The following is an 18,875-nucleotide window of genomic DNA, read 5'->3' as shown; positions in this document are numbered from 1 at the left end:
CCTTATTTATTTGCATTTTGGATGATCTGTCCATTGGTGAAAGTGGGGTGTTAAAGTCCCCTACTATGACTGTGTTACTGTCGATTTCCCATTCTATGTCTGTTAGTATTTTCCTTATGTATTGAGGTGCTCCTATGTTGGGTGCATAAATATTTACAATTGTTATATCTTTTTGTTGGATCGATCCCTTGATCATTATGTAGTGTCCTTCTTTGTCTCTTCTAATAGTCTTTATTTTAAAGTCTATTTTGTCTGATGTGAGAATTACTACTCCAGCTTTCTTTTGGTTTCCATTTGCATGGAATATCTTTTTCCATTCCCTTACTTTCAGTCTGTATGTGTCCCTAGGTCTGAAGTGGGTCTCTTATAGACAGCATATATATGGGTCTTGTTTTTGTATCCATTCAGCCAGTCTGTGTCTTTTGGTGGGAGCACTTAATCCATTTACATTTAAGGTAATTATCGATATGTATGTTCCTATTCCCATTTTCTTAAATGTTTTGGGTTTGTCATTGTAGGTGTTTTCCTTCTCTTGTGTTTGTTGCCTAGAGAAGTTCCTTTAGCATTTGTTGTAAAGCTGATTTGGTGGTGCTGAACTCTCTCAGCTTTTGCTTGTCTGTAAAGGTTTTAATTTCTCCATCAAATCTGAATGAGATCCTTGCTGGGTAATCTTGGTTGTAGGTTCTTCTCCTTCATCACTTTAAATATGTCCTGCCAGTCCCTTCTGGCTTGCAGAGTTTCTGCTGAAAGATCAGCTGTTAACCTTATGGGGATTCCCTTGTGTGTTATTTGTTGTTTTTCCCTTGCTGATTTTAATGTTTTCTTTATATTTAATTTTTGATAGTTTGATTAATATGTGTCTTGGCGTGTTTATCCTTGGATTTATCCTGTATGGGACTCTCTGTGCTTCCAGGACTTGATTAACTATTTCCTTTCCCATATTAGAGAAGTTTTCAACTATAGTCTGTTTAAATGTTTTCTCAGTCCCTTTCTTTTTCTCTTCTTTTTCTGGGACCCGTATAATTCAAATGTTGGTGCATTTAATATTGGCCCAGAGGTCTCTGAGACTGTCCGCAGTTGTTTTCATTCTTTTCTCTTTATTCTGCTCTGCAGTAGTTATTTCCACTATTTTATCTTCCAGGTCACTTATCTGTTCTTCTGCCTCAGTTATTCTGCTATTGATCCCTTCTAGAGTATTTTTAATTTCATTTATTGTGTTGTTCATCCTTGCTTGTTTCCTCTTTAGTTATTCTAGGTTCTTGTTAAATGTTTCTTGTGTTTTCTCTATTCTATTTCCAAGATTTTGGATCATCTTTACTATCATTATTCTGAATTCTTTTTCAGGTAGACTGCCTATTTCCTCTTCATTTGTTAGGTCTGGTGTGTTTTTACCTTGCTCCTTCATCTGCTATGTGTTTTTCTGTCTTCTCATTTTGCTTATCTTACTGTGTTTGGGGTCTCCTTTTCACTGGCTGTAGGTTCGTAGTTCCTGTTGTTTTTGGTGTCTGTCCCCAGTGGCTATGGTTGGTTCAGTGGGTTGTGTAGGCTTCCTGGTGGAGGGGACTAGTGCCTGTGTTCTGGTGGATGAGGCTGGATCTTGTCTCTCTAGTGGGCAGGTCCACGTCTGGTGGTGTGTTTTGGGGCGTCTGTGGCCTTATTGTGATTTTAGGCAGCCTCTCTGCTAATGGATGGGCCTGTGTTCCTATTTTGCTAGTTGTTTGGCATAGGGTGTCCAGCACTGTAGCTTGCTGGTCGTTGAGTGAAGCTGGTTGTTGGTGTTGAGATGGAGATCTCTGGGAGATTTTCACCATTTGGTATTACGTGAAGCTTGGAGGTCTCTTGTGGACCAGTATCCTGAAGTTGGCTGTCCCACCCTGATGCCTGGCTGGAGCACCAAGAGCCTTTCATCCACACAGCTCAGAATAAAAGGGAGAAAAAAGGAAGGAAGGAAGGAAGGAAGGAAGGAAGGAAGGGAGGGAGAGAGGAAGGGAGGAAGGGAAGGAGGGAGGGAGGGAGGGAGGGGATAAAATAAAAGAAAGTAAGAAAAAATAAAATAAAAAATAATTATTAATAAAAAAAATTTTTTTAAGTAAGAAACAAAAAACTACGGACAGACAGGACCCTAGGACAAATGGTGAAAGCAAAGCTATACAGACTAAGTCTCACACAGAAGCATACACATACACACTCACAAAAAGAAGAAAAGGGGAAAAAATAATATATCTTGCTCCCAAAGTCCACCTCCTCAATTTGGGATGATTCGTTGTCTGTTCAGGCATTCCACAGATGCAGGGTACATCAAGTTGATTGTGGAGCTTTAATCCGCTGCTTCTAAGGCTGCTGGGAGAAATTTCCCTTTCTCTTCTTTGTTCGCACAGCTCCCGGGGCTCAGCTTTGGATTTGGACCCACCTCTGCATGTAGGTCACCTGAGGGCGTCTGTTCTTCGCTCGGACAGGATGGGGTTAAAGGAGTAGCTGAATTGGCGGCTCCGGCTCACTCAGGACAGGGGGGAGGAAGGGGTATGGATGCGGGGTGAGCCTGTGGCAGCAGAGGCTGGCGGGACGTTGCACCAGCCTGATGTGCCCCGTGTGTTCTCCCGGGGAAGCTGTCCCTGGACCACGGGACTCTGGCAGTGGCGGGCTGCACAGGCTCCCGGGAGGGGAGGTGTGGATAGTGACCTGTGCTTGCACACAGGCTTTTTGGTGGCTGCAGCAGCAGCCTTAGTGTCTCATGCCTGTCTCTGGGGTCCGCGCTGATAGCCGCAGCTTGTGCCCGTCTCTGGAGCTCTTTTAAGCAGCGCTCTTAATCCCCTCTCCTCGCACACCAGGAAACAAAGAGGGAAGAAAAAGTCTCTCGCCTCTTTGGCAGGTCCAGACTCTTTCCCGGACTCCCTCCTGGCTAGCTGTGGTGCACTAGCCCCCTTCAGGCTGTGTTCAGGCCGCCAACCCCAGTCCTCTCCCTGCAATCCGACTGAAGCCCAAGCCCCAGCTCCCAGCCCCCGCCTGCCCCGGTGGGTGAGCAGACAAGCCTCTTGGGCTGGTGAGTGCCGGTCGGCACCGATCCTCTGTGCGGGAATCTCTGCGCTTTGCCCTCCACACCCCTGTTGCTGCACTCTCCTCTGCGGCTCCGAAGCTTCCCCCCTCCGCCACCCGCAGTCTCCCCCTGTGAAGGGGCTTCCTAGTGTGTGGAAACCTTTCCTGCTTCACAGCTCCCTCCCACTGGTGCAGGTCCCGTCCCTATTCTTTTGTTTCTGTTTTTTCTTTTGCCCTACCCAGGTACATGGTGAGTCTCTTGCCTTTTGGGAGGTCTGAGGTCTTCTGCCAGCATTCAGTGGGTGTTCTATAGGAGCAGTTCCACGTGTAGATGTATTTCTGATGTATCTGTGGGGAGGAAGGTGATCTCCGCGTCTTACTCTTCCGCCATCTTCCTCCCTTCCTCCATTGTGCATCTTAATGAACCAATTATAAACTGTCCAATCAACTTTTTTCTCTTGTCCTTTGCAAATCACCTTCTCACCTAAAACTTCTTTTTGGTCTTTCATTAGATAAAATGTTACTTCCTCTATGACAGGATGTTTTCTGTGATAAATCTACCTGTGAATTTTGCTATATACTTGAGTTAGTTTTGCTTTACAAATACTTAGAATATGCAGATGTCCTTTTCACATTTTAATCTTCATAGCTTTTGAGGTAAGAGTTACGAAAGAAGTTCAGAGAACTCAAGTAATTTGCCCAACGTCCAACATGTAATAAATATTAGAACTGGAACTTGAATTCTGGTCTTCTGATTCTGAACCCTGTGAAGGTGACTGACCCCAGCCTGAAATAACTGGTACTTCCAGTATGGACTGACTCAAATTTTATGAAGAATAATTTTTTTATATTCAAATAAGGTCTCTAAAAAAAGATAAGTTATAGCCATACATATAAGAATTTATCTTCAACCTATCTATTAGTGCTTAGCAGAAAAGTAGCCCCTTTTTTACCTAGTCCATTGTAATATTTTAATAAAATATACATAATAGACATTCCTTTAAAAGACAAAAACCCAATAAATAATATGGCAAACCTTGTCTACACAGTAGGAAATAGACTTGCATTTTATGGACCTCTATATGCTCTTGTTTGTCAGTTTGTTAAAACAGGAAAAATGGCTGGTATCTCTTCTAATGAACAGCATAATTCAATCATGTATAAACCTTTCCCCCGCTGCAGGCACAAATTCATTCTTGCTTTGGGAATATGCAGGTTTTAAAGCTGAAGTGATCCTGCAAGTTACAGATACACAACATTTAAAACAATGTTGAAATTCTAAGTCTTTAACTTCAGTTGGCATAGACAATTTTGAATCTTCAGCTAAACTGGAAGCCATTAGTCTCCAGATTTCCTGTTATATTTGCTATAAAGCATCTCAAGAGATGGATTCCAGAATAGGTCACAGCACTGTGGAAAAAAAAGAAAAAAAGCAAAATCATTTTCTTCCTTACTTCAGAGGTAGTAACAGATCTGAATTCATCTAACTCAAAATCTGTTTACAGCTGGGTGCAGTGGCATGCGCCTGTAGTCGCAGCTACTCAGGAGGCTGAGGCAGGAGGATTGCCTGAGCCCAGGAGTTCTGGGCTGTAGTGCGCTATGCCAATCGGTTGTCCGCACTAAGTTCGGCATCAATATGGTGACCTCCCGGGAGTGGGGGACCACCAGGTTGCCTAAGGAGGGGTGAACTGGCCCAGGTCGGAAACGGAGCAGGTCAAAACTCCCGTGCTGATCAGTAGTGGGATCGTGCCTGTGAACAGCCATTGCACTCCAGCCTGGGCAACATAGTGAGACCCCGTCTCTTAAAAAAAAAAAAAAAAAAATCTGTTTACAAACTCTTGTGAGTTCCATGTATGAAACAGAATGTCTTAATCTGTCCTACTTTTCCTCTCTTCCCCCAGCCTCTTGAAGTATCCTAAATCTGGAGATCCACATTATCAGATCTATGTCCTTCATGATTCTAAAAATTTCACATCTACTGTTTTGCCTTTTATTTTCCAGACTAAAAGTGTTTTTCTGTTTGTTTTGTTTTGTTTTTTATTGCAGTATAATTGACACATAACACTATATTAGTTTCAGGGGTACAACAATTCAATATTTGTATATATTGCAAAATGATCACCACAATAAGTCTAGTTATATCCATCACCATTTATAGTTAAAAAATATTTTCTTTTCTTGTGATGAGGACTTTTAAGATCTTCTCTCTTAGCAACTTTCAAATATGCAATATAGTATTACTGTAGTCACCATACTGTACAATACATCATCCCCATGGCTTATTTTAGAACTAGAAGTTTGTACCTTCTGACCTTCACCCATTTCTCTTACCCCCAACCTCTACCTCTGGCAACCACCAATCTCTCCTCTGCATCTATGAGCTTGTTTTGTTGTTGTTTTAAATTCCACATGTAAGTGAGATCACACAGTATTTGTCTTTCTCTGACTCATTTCACTTAGCATAATGCTCTCCCGTCCATGTTGTCGCAAACGGCAAGGTTTCCTTCTTTTTTGTGAATGAATAGTATTCCAGTTGTGTATACACAATGACCCTTGAACAACATGGGTTTGAATTCCATTTATCCATTTATATGTGGAATTTTTCTATGGTAAATACTACAGCATTACACCTGGTTGGCTGAATCCAGGGATTCGGAGAAAATGTGGATATAGTGGGTCGACTATAAGTTATACTTGGATTTTCGACTGGGCCAAGGGTCAGAGCCCCAACCGCTAACACTTTTCAAGGGTCAACTGTATAATACCACATTTTCTTTATCCATTCATTCACCGAGGGGCACTTAGGTTGTTTCCATATCTTGGCCATTGAAAATAATGCTGTAACAAACATGGGAGTGCATATATCTTTTCGAATTAACGTTTTCATTTTCTTCAGATATATATCCAGGAGTGTATTCCTGGATTACATGGTAGTTCTATTTTCAGTTTTTTGAGGAATCTTAATACTGTTTTCCTTAGTGGTTGCACCAATTTACATTCCCACCAATAGTGCACAAGGATTCCCTTTTCTCCACATCCTTGCCAATACTTGTTATTTCTTGTCTTTTTGATAATAGCCATTCTAACAGATGTGAGGTAATATCTCACTGTGGTTTTGATTTGCATTTCCATAATGATTAGTGAGGATCTTTAGTGAGGATGATTAGAGGATCTTTTCATATACCTGTTGGCCATCTGTATGTCCTCTTTGGAAATATGTCTATTCAGATCCTCTGCCCATTTTTTAATCTGATTTTTTTTTTTTTTTGCTATTGAGTTGTATGAGTTCTTTATATATTTTGGATATTAACCCCTTATCAGATATATGACTTGCAAATATTTTCTCCCATTCAGTAGGCTGACTTTTCATTTTGTTGATAATTTCCTTTGCTGTGCAGAAGCTTTTAGCTTAATGTAGTCCTATTTACTTATCTTTGCTTTTGTTGCCTTTGCTTTTGGAGTCAGATCCAAAAACTGATCACCTACACTGATGTCAAGGAACTTAGGGCCTGTTTTCTTCTAGGAGTTTTATGGTTTCAGGTCTTAACATATTCTTCTGCATGTGGCTGTCCAATTTTCCCAGCACCATTTATTGAACAGACTGTCCTTTCCCCATTGTATATTCTTGGCTCCTTTGTAAATTAATTGCTCATATATGCATGGGTTTATTTCTGGGCTCTCTATTCTGTTCCACTGACCTATGTGTCTGTTTTTATGCCAATACCGTACTGTTTCATTACTATAGCTTTGTAACACAGTTTGAAATCAGGAAGTGTGATGCCTCCAGCTTTGTTCTTTCTTAAGGTTGCTTTGGCTATTTGGGGTCTTCTGTGGTTCCACACAGCTTTTAGGACTGTTAGTTCTATTTCTGTGAAAAATGCCATTGGAATATCTTCTGTTTTGCTTTTTATTTCCCAGACTAAAATTCTGATTTCTTTAATTTGTTCTTTTTGTCTCAAAGATTCAATTACCATGATAATGTAGACCTTTTTTCATGATTTTTAAAAAAAAATCATCACCATTATTGTGTCTATTATTCGATCTTACTGTATCCATTCATATCCTTTCATCCATTTATCAGCATGGAAATGAACACATGGTTTCTTGGGATACGTGGACTTTTACGGAGACACTATGACGTTTATGGATACATGTATGGTGTATACCTGTATATAACACAGGTAAAATATTTTCTGCTGTATTGCTAATTCTCTTTTTGATAAAGGACAGCATTTTAGACTTTTTGACCAAAGCTGCCTACTTGAGAACAGTCCATAATGATTCTCAGTTATAACTGAAGTTACACATGTACAGTTTACAGGAGCGATACAAGTTGGATAGTCCACACACTACGGCACCGTGAACTGATTTGCAACATTTCTGTCAACTCATATGATTTTCTTTGTCCTTAAGACTCAGTTCTCATTTGCTTGAAAACCACAGAAACAATTATATTGTGCCTACTTATATATTTCTTCCATACCATTTATACAAACAGACTGATCCCAGAATCAATCTTTAGGGGTCTTTTACCAATTTTATTTCTCTACTCAGCTGGGGCAGAGTTCAGACATGAAGGTTAGCACTTAACTTTTGCCAGCAGGCTTAAAGGCCAAACCCTGTTGGACTACATGTCTACCCACACTTCCATCTTTCTCCTACCAAGATCATACAGGAAGATAAGGAAATAAAACCTGACTTACTTTATAATAATTATTCTGTGAGTAGGCCAAATCCTCTTTTGGAGGGATGTACTGGGACTTGGTCAAGCAAATAAAAGAAAGCAGTATAAATAACTCTACTTTCTGAATTGGGTTTTGAGAACTACAGAGTACAACCTGACAACTTCCTGTATGTTGTCACTGTGGTATGGTGAACGTTGAAGTTCTTGAAAGCCAGCAGCCTCCTGCATGTGTCTCAATTCTTAAGACCTTGAGTGCTATGTGGCTTCTGCAGTGCCTTAGTCACTTAGTGATACAGTGGCAGTGATTCCAAGGTCATGCAGCAGAAAATGCTGGCACATCTAAAGAAGGGTACACCTCTAAAAAGTACTGAGAATCTGATAGTTTGGGTTGTTGGCCTAACCCTGCCATTCACTGACTGACCTTTGGGAAGGAAAGAAACTAACATTTATTATGTGGCTAATGTGTGTATATCAGTCACAATGCATTTTATTTAATCCTTCTGTCATATTTTTTTACTCAGAAAATGAAATAAGTTGCTTTTTTAAAAGCTACTGCCAAGAAGTAGGGGAACCATGCAAAACCATGGCTGTCTGACCCTGAGGTCCATGCTTTTTTTTTTTTTTTCATGCTCTTTCTATTTCAGCAAATACCTCTCTGTAACTCACTTCACTTCTCCGACTTGTAATCGTATCTGTGAAACAGGGATGCTTACTTTGTGGATCAATTAAGTGTTTTGAATGATCTAGTGACATAACCTCCCCCAAGACCATCTGTTTTCAGATAGCTCTAGTTGTTCTTAATGTCAAGCCACAATCTAGCTCAAATGATCTGGTAGCATACAGCTTATAGCAGTGTGAGACTACCGTTTGATCATTCCCTTGTTTTGAACACTATAATTCTAATAATGTAGCTCAAGAAAACATTGTCAGTTTTTCCCCAGTCCCATTATACTATTTAACTCAGCTTACAGTCAACTAAAACATTTTTTTTTCAATAAATGCTGCTGTTAGGCCATAATTTGCCCATCTTATGTTTGTTTTGCCTTTTTAGAGGAAGTCTCACTTCCTTCTTATTAAATGTTTAAAAGAAACAGATATATTTCTATGCCAATGCTCAGGGCTCTAAGAAGAATTAGGATTTCATTCCTGCCCCTAGGAGTTTCCACTGTATATATGGGCCACAGACAAATGAACAGGATAAATACTTGAATGTAAGACAAGGGGGAAAAACATTTTGTAGGAAAGAATGAAGATGGATTTAGACTGGCATGTTCATAATTACCAACAATTTAATTGTGATCTGGATTTGTAGGAAGTAGAATGACTGTTTAGAGGACAGTTTCATATACAACTAAGTGTTACTTGGTTTCATTATTTTCTCATAGAAACTATCATAGTGTCAAAGAATTTAGAGTCAGAAAATCACAGGGAAGTGGCACTGCATTTCTGCTAGTATATAGGTTACTTACTGTACCCAAACTGTACACTGAAAAGACAAACTCATGTTTCATTGCTAAACCACATCTAATATCTCAAAAATTGCTGCTCAGGAAATAACCACCCTGTCTGCTACTGATGCCTAATTCTAACTTATACGAAGCATTTCTTCTTTGCACATCGTCCTTTAAAAGGAAAATTCTTATCCTTCACAGCCTGAATGAGCTTTCTACCATAAAGATGAGTTGTTTTTCTTTAGAATTGAGAAAGAGATGGTAGTATCTTTATTATGGCTGTTGTTTAGGTGATTTAAAAAGTAAAAAGTTTTCACTTCTACTGTGGTCTAGGGTTGAAACAGGCTGAGGTAGAAAGATCATGAAGATACTACAGGGAAGATTTAGCAAGAATCTGCAGAAAAAAGAAAGAATAGAGGGAAGAAAAAAATAAAAGTGTTGATGGGTTGTACCAATAAATTATGGCTAAGTGCATAGTCTTCCAAACTCCTCTAATTTTAAGTGATACCTCAGATACACTGATTTAATACTAAAGGTTGTTAGTACATAAAGTTATATGTTAGTACATAAAGACAATTCAACTCTTACCTTACAGGAAACAACTGAGGAAAACATCCTTGTGTTTTAGTGTCAACAAATTTCTGGATCTGAAGGACTTGTTTTAAAAGATGTCCCTTGGAAGATTTGTCAATTTTTGTCAATACCATCTGTAGGAAAACAAATATTTAAGCATTAGAAATAAAGTACAGGTGACCCTTGAACAACATGGGCTTGAATTGCAAAGGTCCACTTATATGCATATTTTTTCAATAGTAAATACTACAATATTACACGATCTGTGGTTGATTAAATCCACAGATGTAGAACTGCCAATATGGAGGAACCCCCAATAGGGAGGGGTGACTGTAAGTTACACTTGGATTTGTGACTGCAAGGAGGGTTGGCGCCCCTAACTCCCACACTGTTCAAGGGTCAACTGTTATTTCTTACTCTACAGTTTTATACATTTTAGTTACAAATTTCAGTAACAACTAGGTGACCTATGCAAGTTTCTTAATCTCTCTGTACTTGTTTCCTCATCTATAAAATAAAAGCAATACCTCCTAAAGGAGTTGCTGAGAAGATTAAATGAGTTAATGTATGCAATATATAAAGCATACACTATATATGTTTGCTGTTTCTGATGCTTTAACTACATAGGGCCATAATATCTTTGATTCAAGACCAGTGAAAAGCACCCTGGTTCCATGTTTGCAATTGCCATATGCCAAATGTTTCATACGATCACTATATATCTTATGGTCTGAGATACAGAAGTGAATATTATTAGGTTGATCCATATAAAACTGCCAACTTATAATCATTTTTGAACTATATAATTGTTCTGCCTTATATGTAAAATTTAAAGGAAAAATTAGAAATCAGGCTAGTTGTAGGTTGTAGCCACTAGAGTTATATTCCAAGCTATACCGATATATAGTTATATTCCAAGTAAGCCTACATTCTACTAGGTTCAACAGTAAATACTTTGAATAATTTACTTACTCAATGACAATTATCAATACATACTAGAGGAAGGTCAATGCATGGATGATTACAAAATCAATTAAAAAGTAAAAGCTTGAGGGCTTCCCTGGTGGTGCAGTGGTTGAGAGTCCGCCTGCCAATGCAGGGGACATGGGTTTGTGCCCCGGTCTGGGAAGATCTCACATGCCATGGAGCGGCTAGGCCCGTGAGCCATGGCCACTGAGCCTGTGTGTCCAGAGCCTGTGCTCCGCAACGGGAGAGGCCACAACAGTGAGAGGCCCACGTACCGCAAAAAAAAAAAAGTAAAAGCTTGATGTATCTGTCAGAGGTTTTCCTAGGGAATTTCTATAAAATTAAATTTCCTGACTAATCATTTATGCTTTTCAGTTATAAAAAAATTAATGATCGTAAATCAACTATACTTCAATTAAAAAAATATTAATGGTAAAAGGAGAAGCAGAAAGTGAAAGTCTTTTTTCATAAAGGCAAATATTTAAAAGGAGACATAATTTCTCTATCACAACTTCTTTTCCAAAGAAGAAAGGTTAATATTTCCTTAAAGTTAAAACTGAGAAAAATATATGATCCCACAAAATGGTATCTATGATATCAAATTAGGAGTACTATCACTGTCACTTAATATAACCGGTTGCACAATATTTGGGCTTCTTTTTTTTTTTTTTTACTACGTAGACTATGTTTATCAATCCTTTGGCTCCTCATAACCATAAATTATCTCTAATGTTTCACAGGGCTTTTGCAAACCCCAAGAATTCCATAACCCCAAGAATACAGAAACGTTTCTGACTGGTAACATGGTTTGATTTGAATTAAACTTCAAAACCAATACATTTTAGTGGTTTTCTGACATTTTTTTGAAACCAAATTATAGTCAGTGGGCTCTTTTCCTTAGAGAGGAACTTTAAGACTGCCATTTTATCTGGAAAACCTACAAAGAAAAATAAATGTGGATACCAACCTACCAATCTGTATTCTGTTCTAGGGTAAACAACAGTAAGAACTGGTAATATATTCTCATAAGAAATTTTATTTTCCTTAAGAATATAAACATCCTACTTATGTGTGCTGGAGCCTACTATATTCTTGTGATGTTCTTAAATTCCAGATTAGTTTAGCAAATTTTTCAGTTGCAGTTTTGTTTACATTCTGATAAGTACTATCTGCCAACCTGCTGATAAGGAGCTACAAATGAGTCTTAGCAAATATTTATATTGTCATTTAAAGAAAACCCAAAAAACAAAGAAATGCACTTAGGAACACTAAATGAACAGTTTAGAAAACTTTTACTTTGACTATAATTTTGAAAACTTAAAAGCTAGGAGAAGGAAAAGGGAATAAAAGTACCACAGAACTTATTTTAATATTAATGGCTGATAATTGAAAAGATTGTTTAAAAGGTACTCCTTTATCTTTTGAGGAGGCAAGACCTACTCTTTCATTAAAAAGATGTACACATGTGCACATGCACACACACACATAGACACACAGGGAACTTGTATTTCTAATTGCAACTATGATTCAAAAGAAATACATACCACATAAGGTAATGCAAATTCTTCACACATTTCTATGGCAATGTTGTCTGTTTTTTGAATTCCAACAACACTATCCACTAACAAAAATGTTCTCATCAAACTATAAGAATGCAGAAAAGAAGATTAACGGCAATATAAAATATACTCATTCATTTCTTCCCCCCAACCTTCACTATACTAAGAAATTTTACTTTGAATAATTATCAATTCAAAATTTAAAAATTTCTTTAAGCAAAAGGAATTCTCAATTCACTATGAAGTCCATCCTACAGTCCAACAGGTCTCAATGTTTACATTCAGTAACTAAATTCATTAATATTAATTTATTTCAATAGCATATATTGAACATAAGATATTCTGCCTAGAACTGGATACAAAGATGAACGAGCCCCTTCCTCTAAGAGCTTGAACTCTAGTGGGAGAAAGAAACAGGAACCCAATTAACTATAAGTTACCATAAAAATGTCTAAATTTTCAAATATTACTTTAAGACTAACAGATAACAGAAACCAAACGTTATATTTTTCATTTTCTTTTGCAAGTATTTTATCTTAGTTTCTATGTAAAGCTACAACAAGCAAGATACTTGTAAACACTTTTTTATTCTTCAAAAGGTTAACATTAATTTTTCTATATATTGTGCAATGCTTGAAACATAGACCTGCTACTTGACTACCTATGGAGATAAAAAAAGGTAGTATTTACAGAGGCTATGATGTCAGAAGTATTTTAAGGATAATCAGAATTTACTGAAGTTTATTTAAATCTGGTAAATACCACATTAACCAACATTTTTCATTTTTAAAAACAGCCAGCTTAGAGTTTGGTATAAAAAAGTTAATAAAGTCTGCTGAATTACTATTGATAGTCTCAATTTAGGAAAACAATTGAAATTAAGTTTAAGCTAACTTACAGGAAAAAACTAAGCAGGCAGTATATACCTTGCTCCTAAATACTGTATTATAGAATATTAAGGGAATAAAGTGGACTTTCTAAAAAAGTCATTTGATAAAACTGAAGTGTTCATCATGTGTAGAATGTCCTAGTCATGAGAACTTTGGGGGGTTCAACATAACAATTATAAGAAAAATGTTTTTCTTACTTCTTTCGTTCTTTTAGATAGGTTTCTACCATGTCAACAAAATCTTCAGGTGCTCTATAGCCATAACCTGGCATGTCCACCAATGTAAAATATTTTCCAACTTTGAAAAAATTCATTTTCTTTGTGTGGCCCTGATAAAGTAAATGGAAAAATAAAAGCTTTCTTAAAATATGTCCTTTATATATTTCATGACTCAAAATATTTTCTGTTCAATTAACAATTACTTATTAAAAGCATAAAAGTATTCTGTATATAACCCTATACTGATGATGATACAGGAAAAGAAGACAGAAGACAAGTGGCTGGAGATAAGCTTAGATGATACTACTGCTTCCCTCCAATTCATTTTTTAAAGAGAATCTATATGATTTAAGAACTTTAGATTCCATATTAGAAATAACGTAGGCAAAATATTTTCGAGTCTTTCCTACTTCATTAGCTCCCTCTCTGTGAAAAAGTTATACTGTTCTAAATAGTACGACTGCATTAGTCAATATTCTCTGATGAACAATATAACTCCACTTTAAAGAAGAATGAATTATGGCACAGATAGGTTAAATTAAATGCTTACTATCAGTCATACAAGTTTGCATAACACCTAGATGCAAAGCCTGATAGTTTATTATGCCTAGACTATAACTTTCCTAAAATCAAGATGTTTTGCATGTTTTATTAGTTGGGTTTAGTGCTTTCATTAAGCATTTTTTAAAAAGCATGTACAACTGTAAAATGTGCAACTAAAACTGATGTAAAGATGATAAAAAGTGGTTTATTCATGTGGTTTCGTGTCCACGGACATTATTAATCAGAAAAGGAAAGATTAACACAAATAACTTTAAAAGTCAATTGTTTAGAACTTAGAAGAATTATTTTCAGAGGAAAGATTTTATAAATGATGCTTAGGTTCCCAGGCAGCTTAAGTGTCTACCTATAGGAAAATAATTTTAGAATTACAGATTAGGAATGTCAAGAATACATTTCTTCCATTGTCCTCTCCCAGCAGAAAGGGAACAACCCTACCTAGAAGTGAGAGTTTAGCTGGGGTATTTGGTGAGGCAGGGCAGGAGGGAGTAAAGCTAGGAGGGTTAACAAATGACTACAGTTGTCAGGGATGGTATCAGGGAATCAACCATAGGAAAAACTGCAGAGCAAGAGAAGACCAGTGAAGCCTCAGGGAAGGGTTCCAGTGCAAGGCAACAGGGGCAGTGAGCACTGGGTTGGTGTGAACATTTTGCCAAGGAGAGATAATAAGGTGAGGAAAACTGAGGTGAGTTTTGAGGAGAGGATATCTTAAATATTGGTAGAGTCTGCATTATTGAGAAGGAAGCAGAGGAAATGAGAAAATGACAGAAAGCTACTACAGCAGGCTGGCTGGGATATTAGACACATAATTTGGCCCTGGGTAAACTGGGAATTGCCTGATGGGTGTATATATTTGAGTTAGCAAGGTATAAAAGATTACAGGAGGAAAAAATAATACACTTTAAAGCTGTTTTCTTTAAAATCAAAGTAGAAGCAGATGATCATTCTCAAAGAAGCAAATATAAAATGACACTAGAACAACTCTTTGGAAAAGACTGGACCAAGGAAGATTTCCCCAAGATACTGGCAAGACTACTAAAATAACTCCAGATACACTTCCTTTTCTTCAGAGAAGTACACAGGCATTAATGAAATGTCTTACATTAGTACTTGTGTGAAAGAAATCACTTTTCTAGGAACTTAGCAATGATGGTTTCTTCTACCCCCTCAACATTTATTATTCATCTTAGTCAATTCAGAGATAGTTAGATATATTTTAAATTTTAACATACCGGTTTTTTGGAGACTCTAACTTCAACCTCTGGGGCAAGTGAAAATAAAGCCTTTATTAGAGAGGATTTTCCAACATTGCTTCTGCCTATAAAACACACCTTATACAAGCAAAAAGAAGATAATTGAGTACTAGTTTATATATATATTACTATATAATGTATTAGCTGCAAAAATCTGTGAATACTACTCAGTCTTGCCTAACCATAAAAAGTGGCTTATAGTTAGTCAAACCTCAAATTCTAATAGACAGCTACTATCTACTAAATGATTTCAATGTGGCAGGTACTGTTTTAAAAGCACTTAACATATTTTCTTATTTACTTTTTACAATATCTCCATGAGACTGATAATATTCGTATCCTCATTTTACAGGTGATAAAACTAGAGGTAGAGAGAGGTTAAATAACTGGCCCAAAATTATACAGCCAGAAAGTGAAGAAACTGGAATCTGAACTCAGGGCATCTACATCCAGAACCTGTGCTTTTAATTACACTATGACACTCAAGAATATCTGCAACATTTATTAAGAATTCCATATTTGTAAAGCTTTTTTTTTTTTTTTTTTTTTTTTTTTTTGCGGTATGCGGACCTCTCACTGTTGCGGCCTCTCCCGTTGCGGAGCACAGGCTCCGGACGCGCAGGCTCAGCGGCCATGGCTCACGGGCCCAGCCGCTCCGCGGCATGTGGGATCTTCCCGGACCGGGGCACGAACCCGCGTCCCCTGCATCGGCAGGCGGTCTCTCAACCACTGCGCCACCAGGGAAGACCCTACAAAGCTTTTTTTGAAGTTACAAACTAGACGCGTTTCAACAGAACTGGCTCTGTGTTTGGAACCCCATTTCCCCACAAACTCTCAAAGTACATCATAGCACCATTATAATTACTCCTTTCTCTTGACCTTTCTTGTTCCAATTAAGCTTTTCTCCTTTAGTCTGAATGTAGAAAGCAACAAAATATTTCTAATATTAACGATCAATACACATGGCTCGTCTTTTTAATACAGTATTGAAGAGGGTACATTTCCAGTCAGTGCTTCTAAATGAGGACAGTACCGCCCCCTGGGGTGTTTTAGAAATTTGTAAGGGCATTTTTGGTTATCAATAGGATTGGGTGGCATTTAGTGGGCAGGGGCCAGCAATGCTACACATTTTGCAAAACTGGGGTCAGTCCTTCAGAATGAATTGATTTGGGTCCTGCAAAAATTTCAAATGCTCTCCCAGATTAAATCCAATGATAATATACAGATAATAAAACTGAATTAAAAAGCCAGTTACACAAAAAGTCCAGTAATTTAGAAAATTGAAAATCGATGCTATCTCAAAATCATTAAGTGATTTATGTACTCTTAAATTATTACAGCAGTTCTAAATATATTAGCAGAAAAGTTTCAGTGCAGTGGTACCGTTATCACAAGTATGTAAGGAGGTCAGAGCCTTCATTTAACAGAACAAAATAGTAAACTGCAGGACATGAATAAAATGCACACTCACTGAATTTCACTTAAGTTGTTTTTAAAAATGTTATACATTATTGCCATCTATATATAAAATTTTTTTTGCCACGATAGGAAATTTAGATGGGGTGAAAATTATGTACTGATAAGAATCACTTCATTTGTGAAACTCCTATACTTTTCATATTCTTCACTTTGTCTAATTTGTCTCGGCATGTATTCTCTACTGCAATTAATTAGAAAAAAAGATAAATGGTTAAGTTTTTAAACGCCTTTTAAAGTCTTTTATATTCACTATCAAAATAATTAAAACTATATCTGCTTACTTTGTTATAATAATGATATGCGTCCACAGAAAGCTAGTAAATCTCTCCGGTTTGCTGACAAGAAAGAGATGACAGCAAAATCCCAGCCCAAGTCCTCAGCACCCGCATCCGGCTGCCGTTCTCACCTCCGGGCGGCGGAGGTCCGGGGCGTGGTCGAGACGCACGGCGGAGCTGAGGTACTCGATGCGGTTCCGCGAGGAAGCCGTGAAGACGCTCTCCGCCCTCGCGATGTCATCCAGGCTTGGGTTGAAGATCTTCAGGTGAAGGTCGGGCCTCGAGCCCGGGACGAAATGCCGCTCGAGTTCTTGCAGTGGGAACACGAGCTTCGTCAGTTGCTTGCTTGGCAGCCGTAGAACCTCCGCGAAGGCCTGGGACGTGCAGTAAGCTCGTCTTCCGCTCCCCAGCTCTGCCCCCATCGCAAACAGCCACCACAGCCGGCGTGCTGCCATTTTCCTCTCCTAGAAGCCCCGCCTCGGGCCTTCGTTCCGAAGGTCTGAACTGCGCGTGCGTGACCCCGCTCCCGTTACGCCTGCTGGGAATTGTAGTCTCCGCTGGCCTCGCTGGTTCCCGCTTAAGCTCTTCGCGTACAGAGAGCCGGAGGCAGGTGTTACTTCGCAGGGGGAAAAAAAGTTCGCTGGGTGCCTTTCACACTCTAGCCCTGACACCTGTGCCTTTGACTTGTATGTCGCTGTGGGGAGGCTGTTTAACGATTTTCAGAGGTGAAGAGACATATCTGGCTGTGTGAGCCTTGAGGCTCAAATGAAGAAGAAAACCTGTGCAGCTCTGGTGGGTTTCAGGCCAGTTTGCTCTTCACAGTTTATGGTTGTCTCACGGACGTTAACGTTGTACAAATCACTAGGAAAAACACTTTCTCAACAATGAAAAGGGCTGGTGAGAAATGTAGTTGAAAAAGCGCCTGTTCATATTTCATTCAGCCTTCTCTGTAGTTGCAGGAAATGTCATTAAATTTTAGAGATTTCTTACAGAATAAAATTAAAAAAAACAGTTTGCACAAGTGTTCGAGTTGTTTCATTGAAGTTATGTAATGACATCTTATTTCAAAAGTTTCTTTTCAAAGCAATTCAAACCGATCACTGCTGGAATGGGAGATACAGGGACCATGACAAAATGAATATCTGTAAGATATTCCTGCTTAAAAGACGATGGGTCTTCTAAAACCTTAGCAGCAAACAGCATACCAATGTTAACGCACGGTCTTTTGAGCGATTCCCCAGGTTGTTCAGTGACTGATAAGGGCAATTCTTGAATTAATGTTACAGAAAAGTTAATGAACAGGACCAACGACTTGGAGAGTAGCCTGACCTACTGCCGGCCGGCTAATTTTTTGTTGATCTTTGCATTGGGCTTTGAGGCTTTCCTCCTTCCCCTAGTCTCTCTCCTCCAAAGAAAACACTTCATTGTAAACATCCAGACATTCTGGATATATATATTACCATGTATGTCGTTTAACTCAAAATACTGTTCTAAAGCCTTTAAAATTTTTTAAACAATATATTTGGAAGTCTTTTTATATCAATACGTACCGACCTACATGATTTAAAAAAACAAACAAACAAACCCTAAACTACCATAAAAACACAAAGTCCTCATTCACTCCAAGCACTAGTTAGATATGAGAGGGTGGCCTCTTCTCTTGTTATCATTGTTCACATGTGGTTTTCACATTGTCATAGTAACATTTTCCTGCATGATTGTTTTTAATGGAGGCATATTATTCCGTTTATATCTCCAGTGTCTTATTGATCACTAATTAGGTTTTGTTATTACAACAATGCTACAGTGAGCACTCATGAATAGATATCTTTGCACACTTGTGGAAGTAGGATAAATTCCTAGAAGAGGACTTGATAGGCGCATAAGGTGTGTGCACTTTTTTTGTTTTTAAAGAAGATGTTGGGGGTAGGAG

The 18,875-nt window shown here is 38.2% G+C and overlaps 1 protein-coding gene across 1 annotated transcript; it reads right to left on the bottom strand.

Moving 5' to 3' along the window:
* Positions 1–3,787: 3,787 nt before the first annotated feature.
* GTPBP8 (GTP binding protein 8) lies at positions 3,788–17,375 on the bottom strand. Its single transcript, XM_082840204.1, is given in 7 exon segments — positions 3,788–4,375; positions 4,377–4,443; positions 9,757–9,875; positions 12,252–12,351; positions 13,354–13,484; positions 15,168–15,266; positions 17,074–17,375. Coding segments are annotated over 7 exon segments (999 nt in total). The 5' UTR covers positions 17,365–17,375; the 3' UTR covers positions 3,788–4,183.
* Between the last annotated feature and the right edge of the window lie 1,500 nt (positions 17,376–18,875).

This window comes from Leucopleurus acutus (assembly GCF_964270905.1).
Source record: "Leucopleurus acutus genome assembly, chromosome: 5".
Classification (NCBI taxonomy): domain Eukaryota; kingdom Metazoa; phylum Chordata; class Mammalia; order Artiodactyla; family Delphinidae; genus Leucopleurus; species Leucopleurus acutus.
Note: the sequence above shows the minus strand (reverse complement) of the source record. Positions and strands in the feature narration are given on the sequence as shown.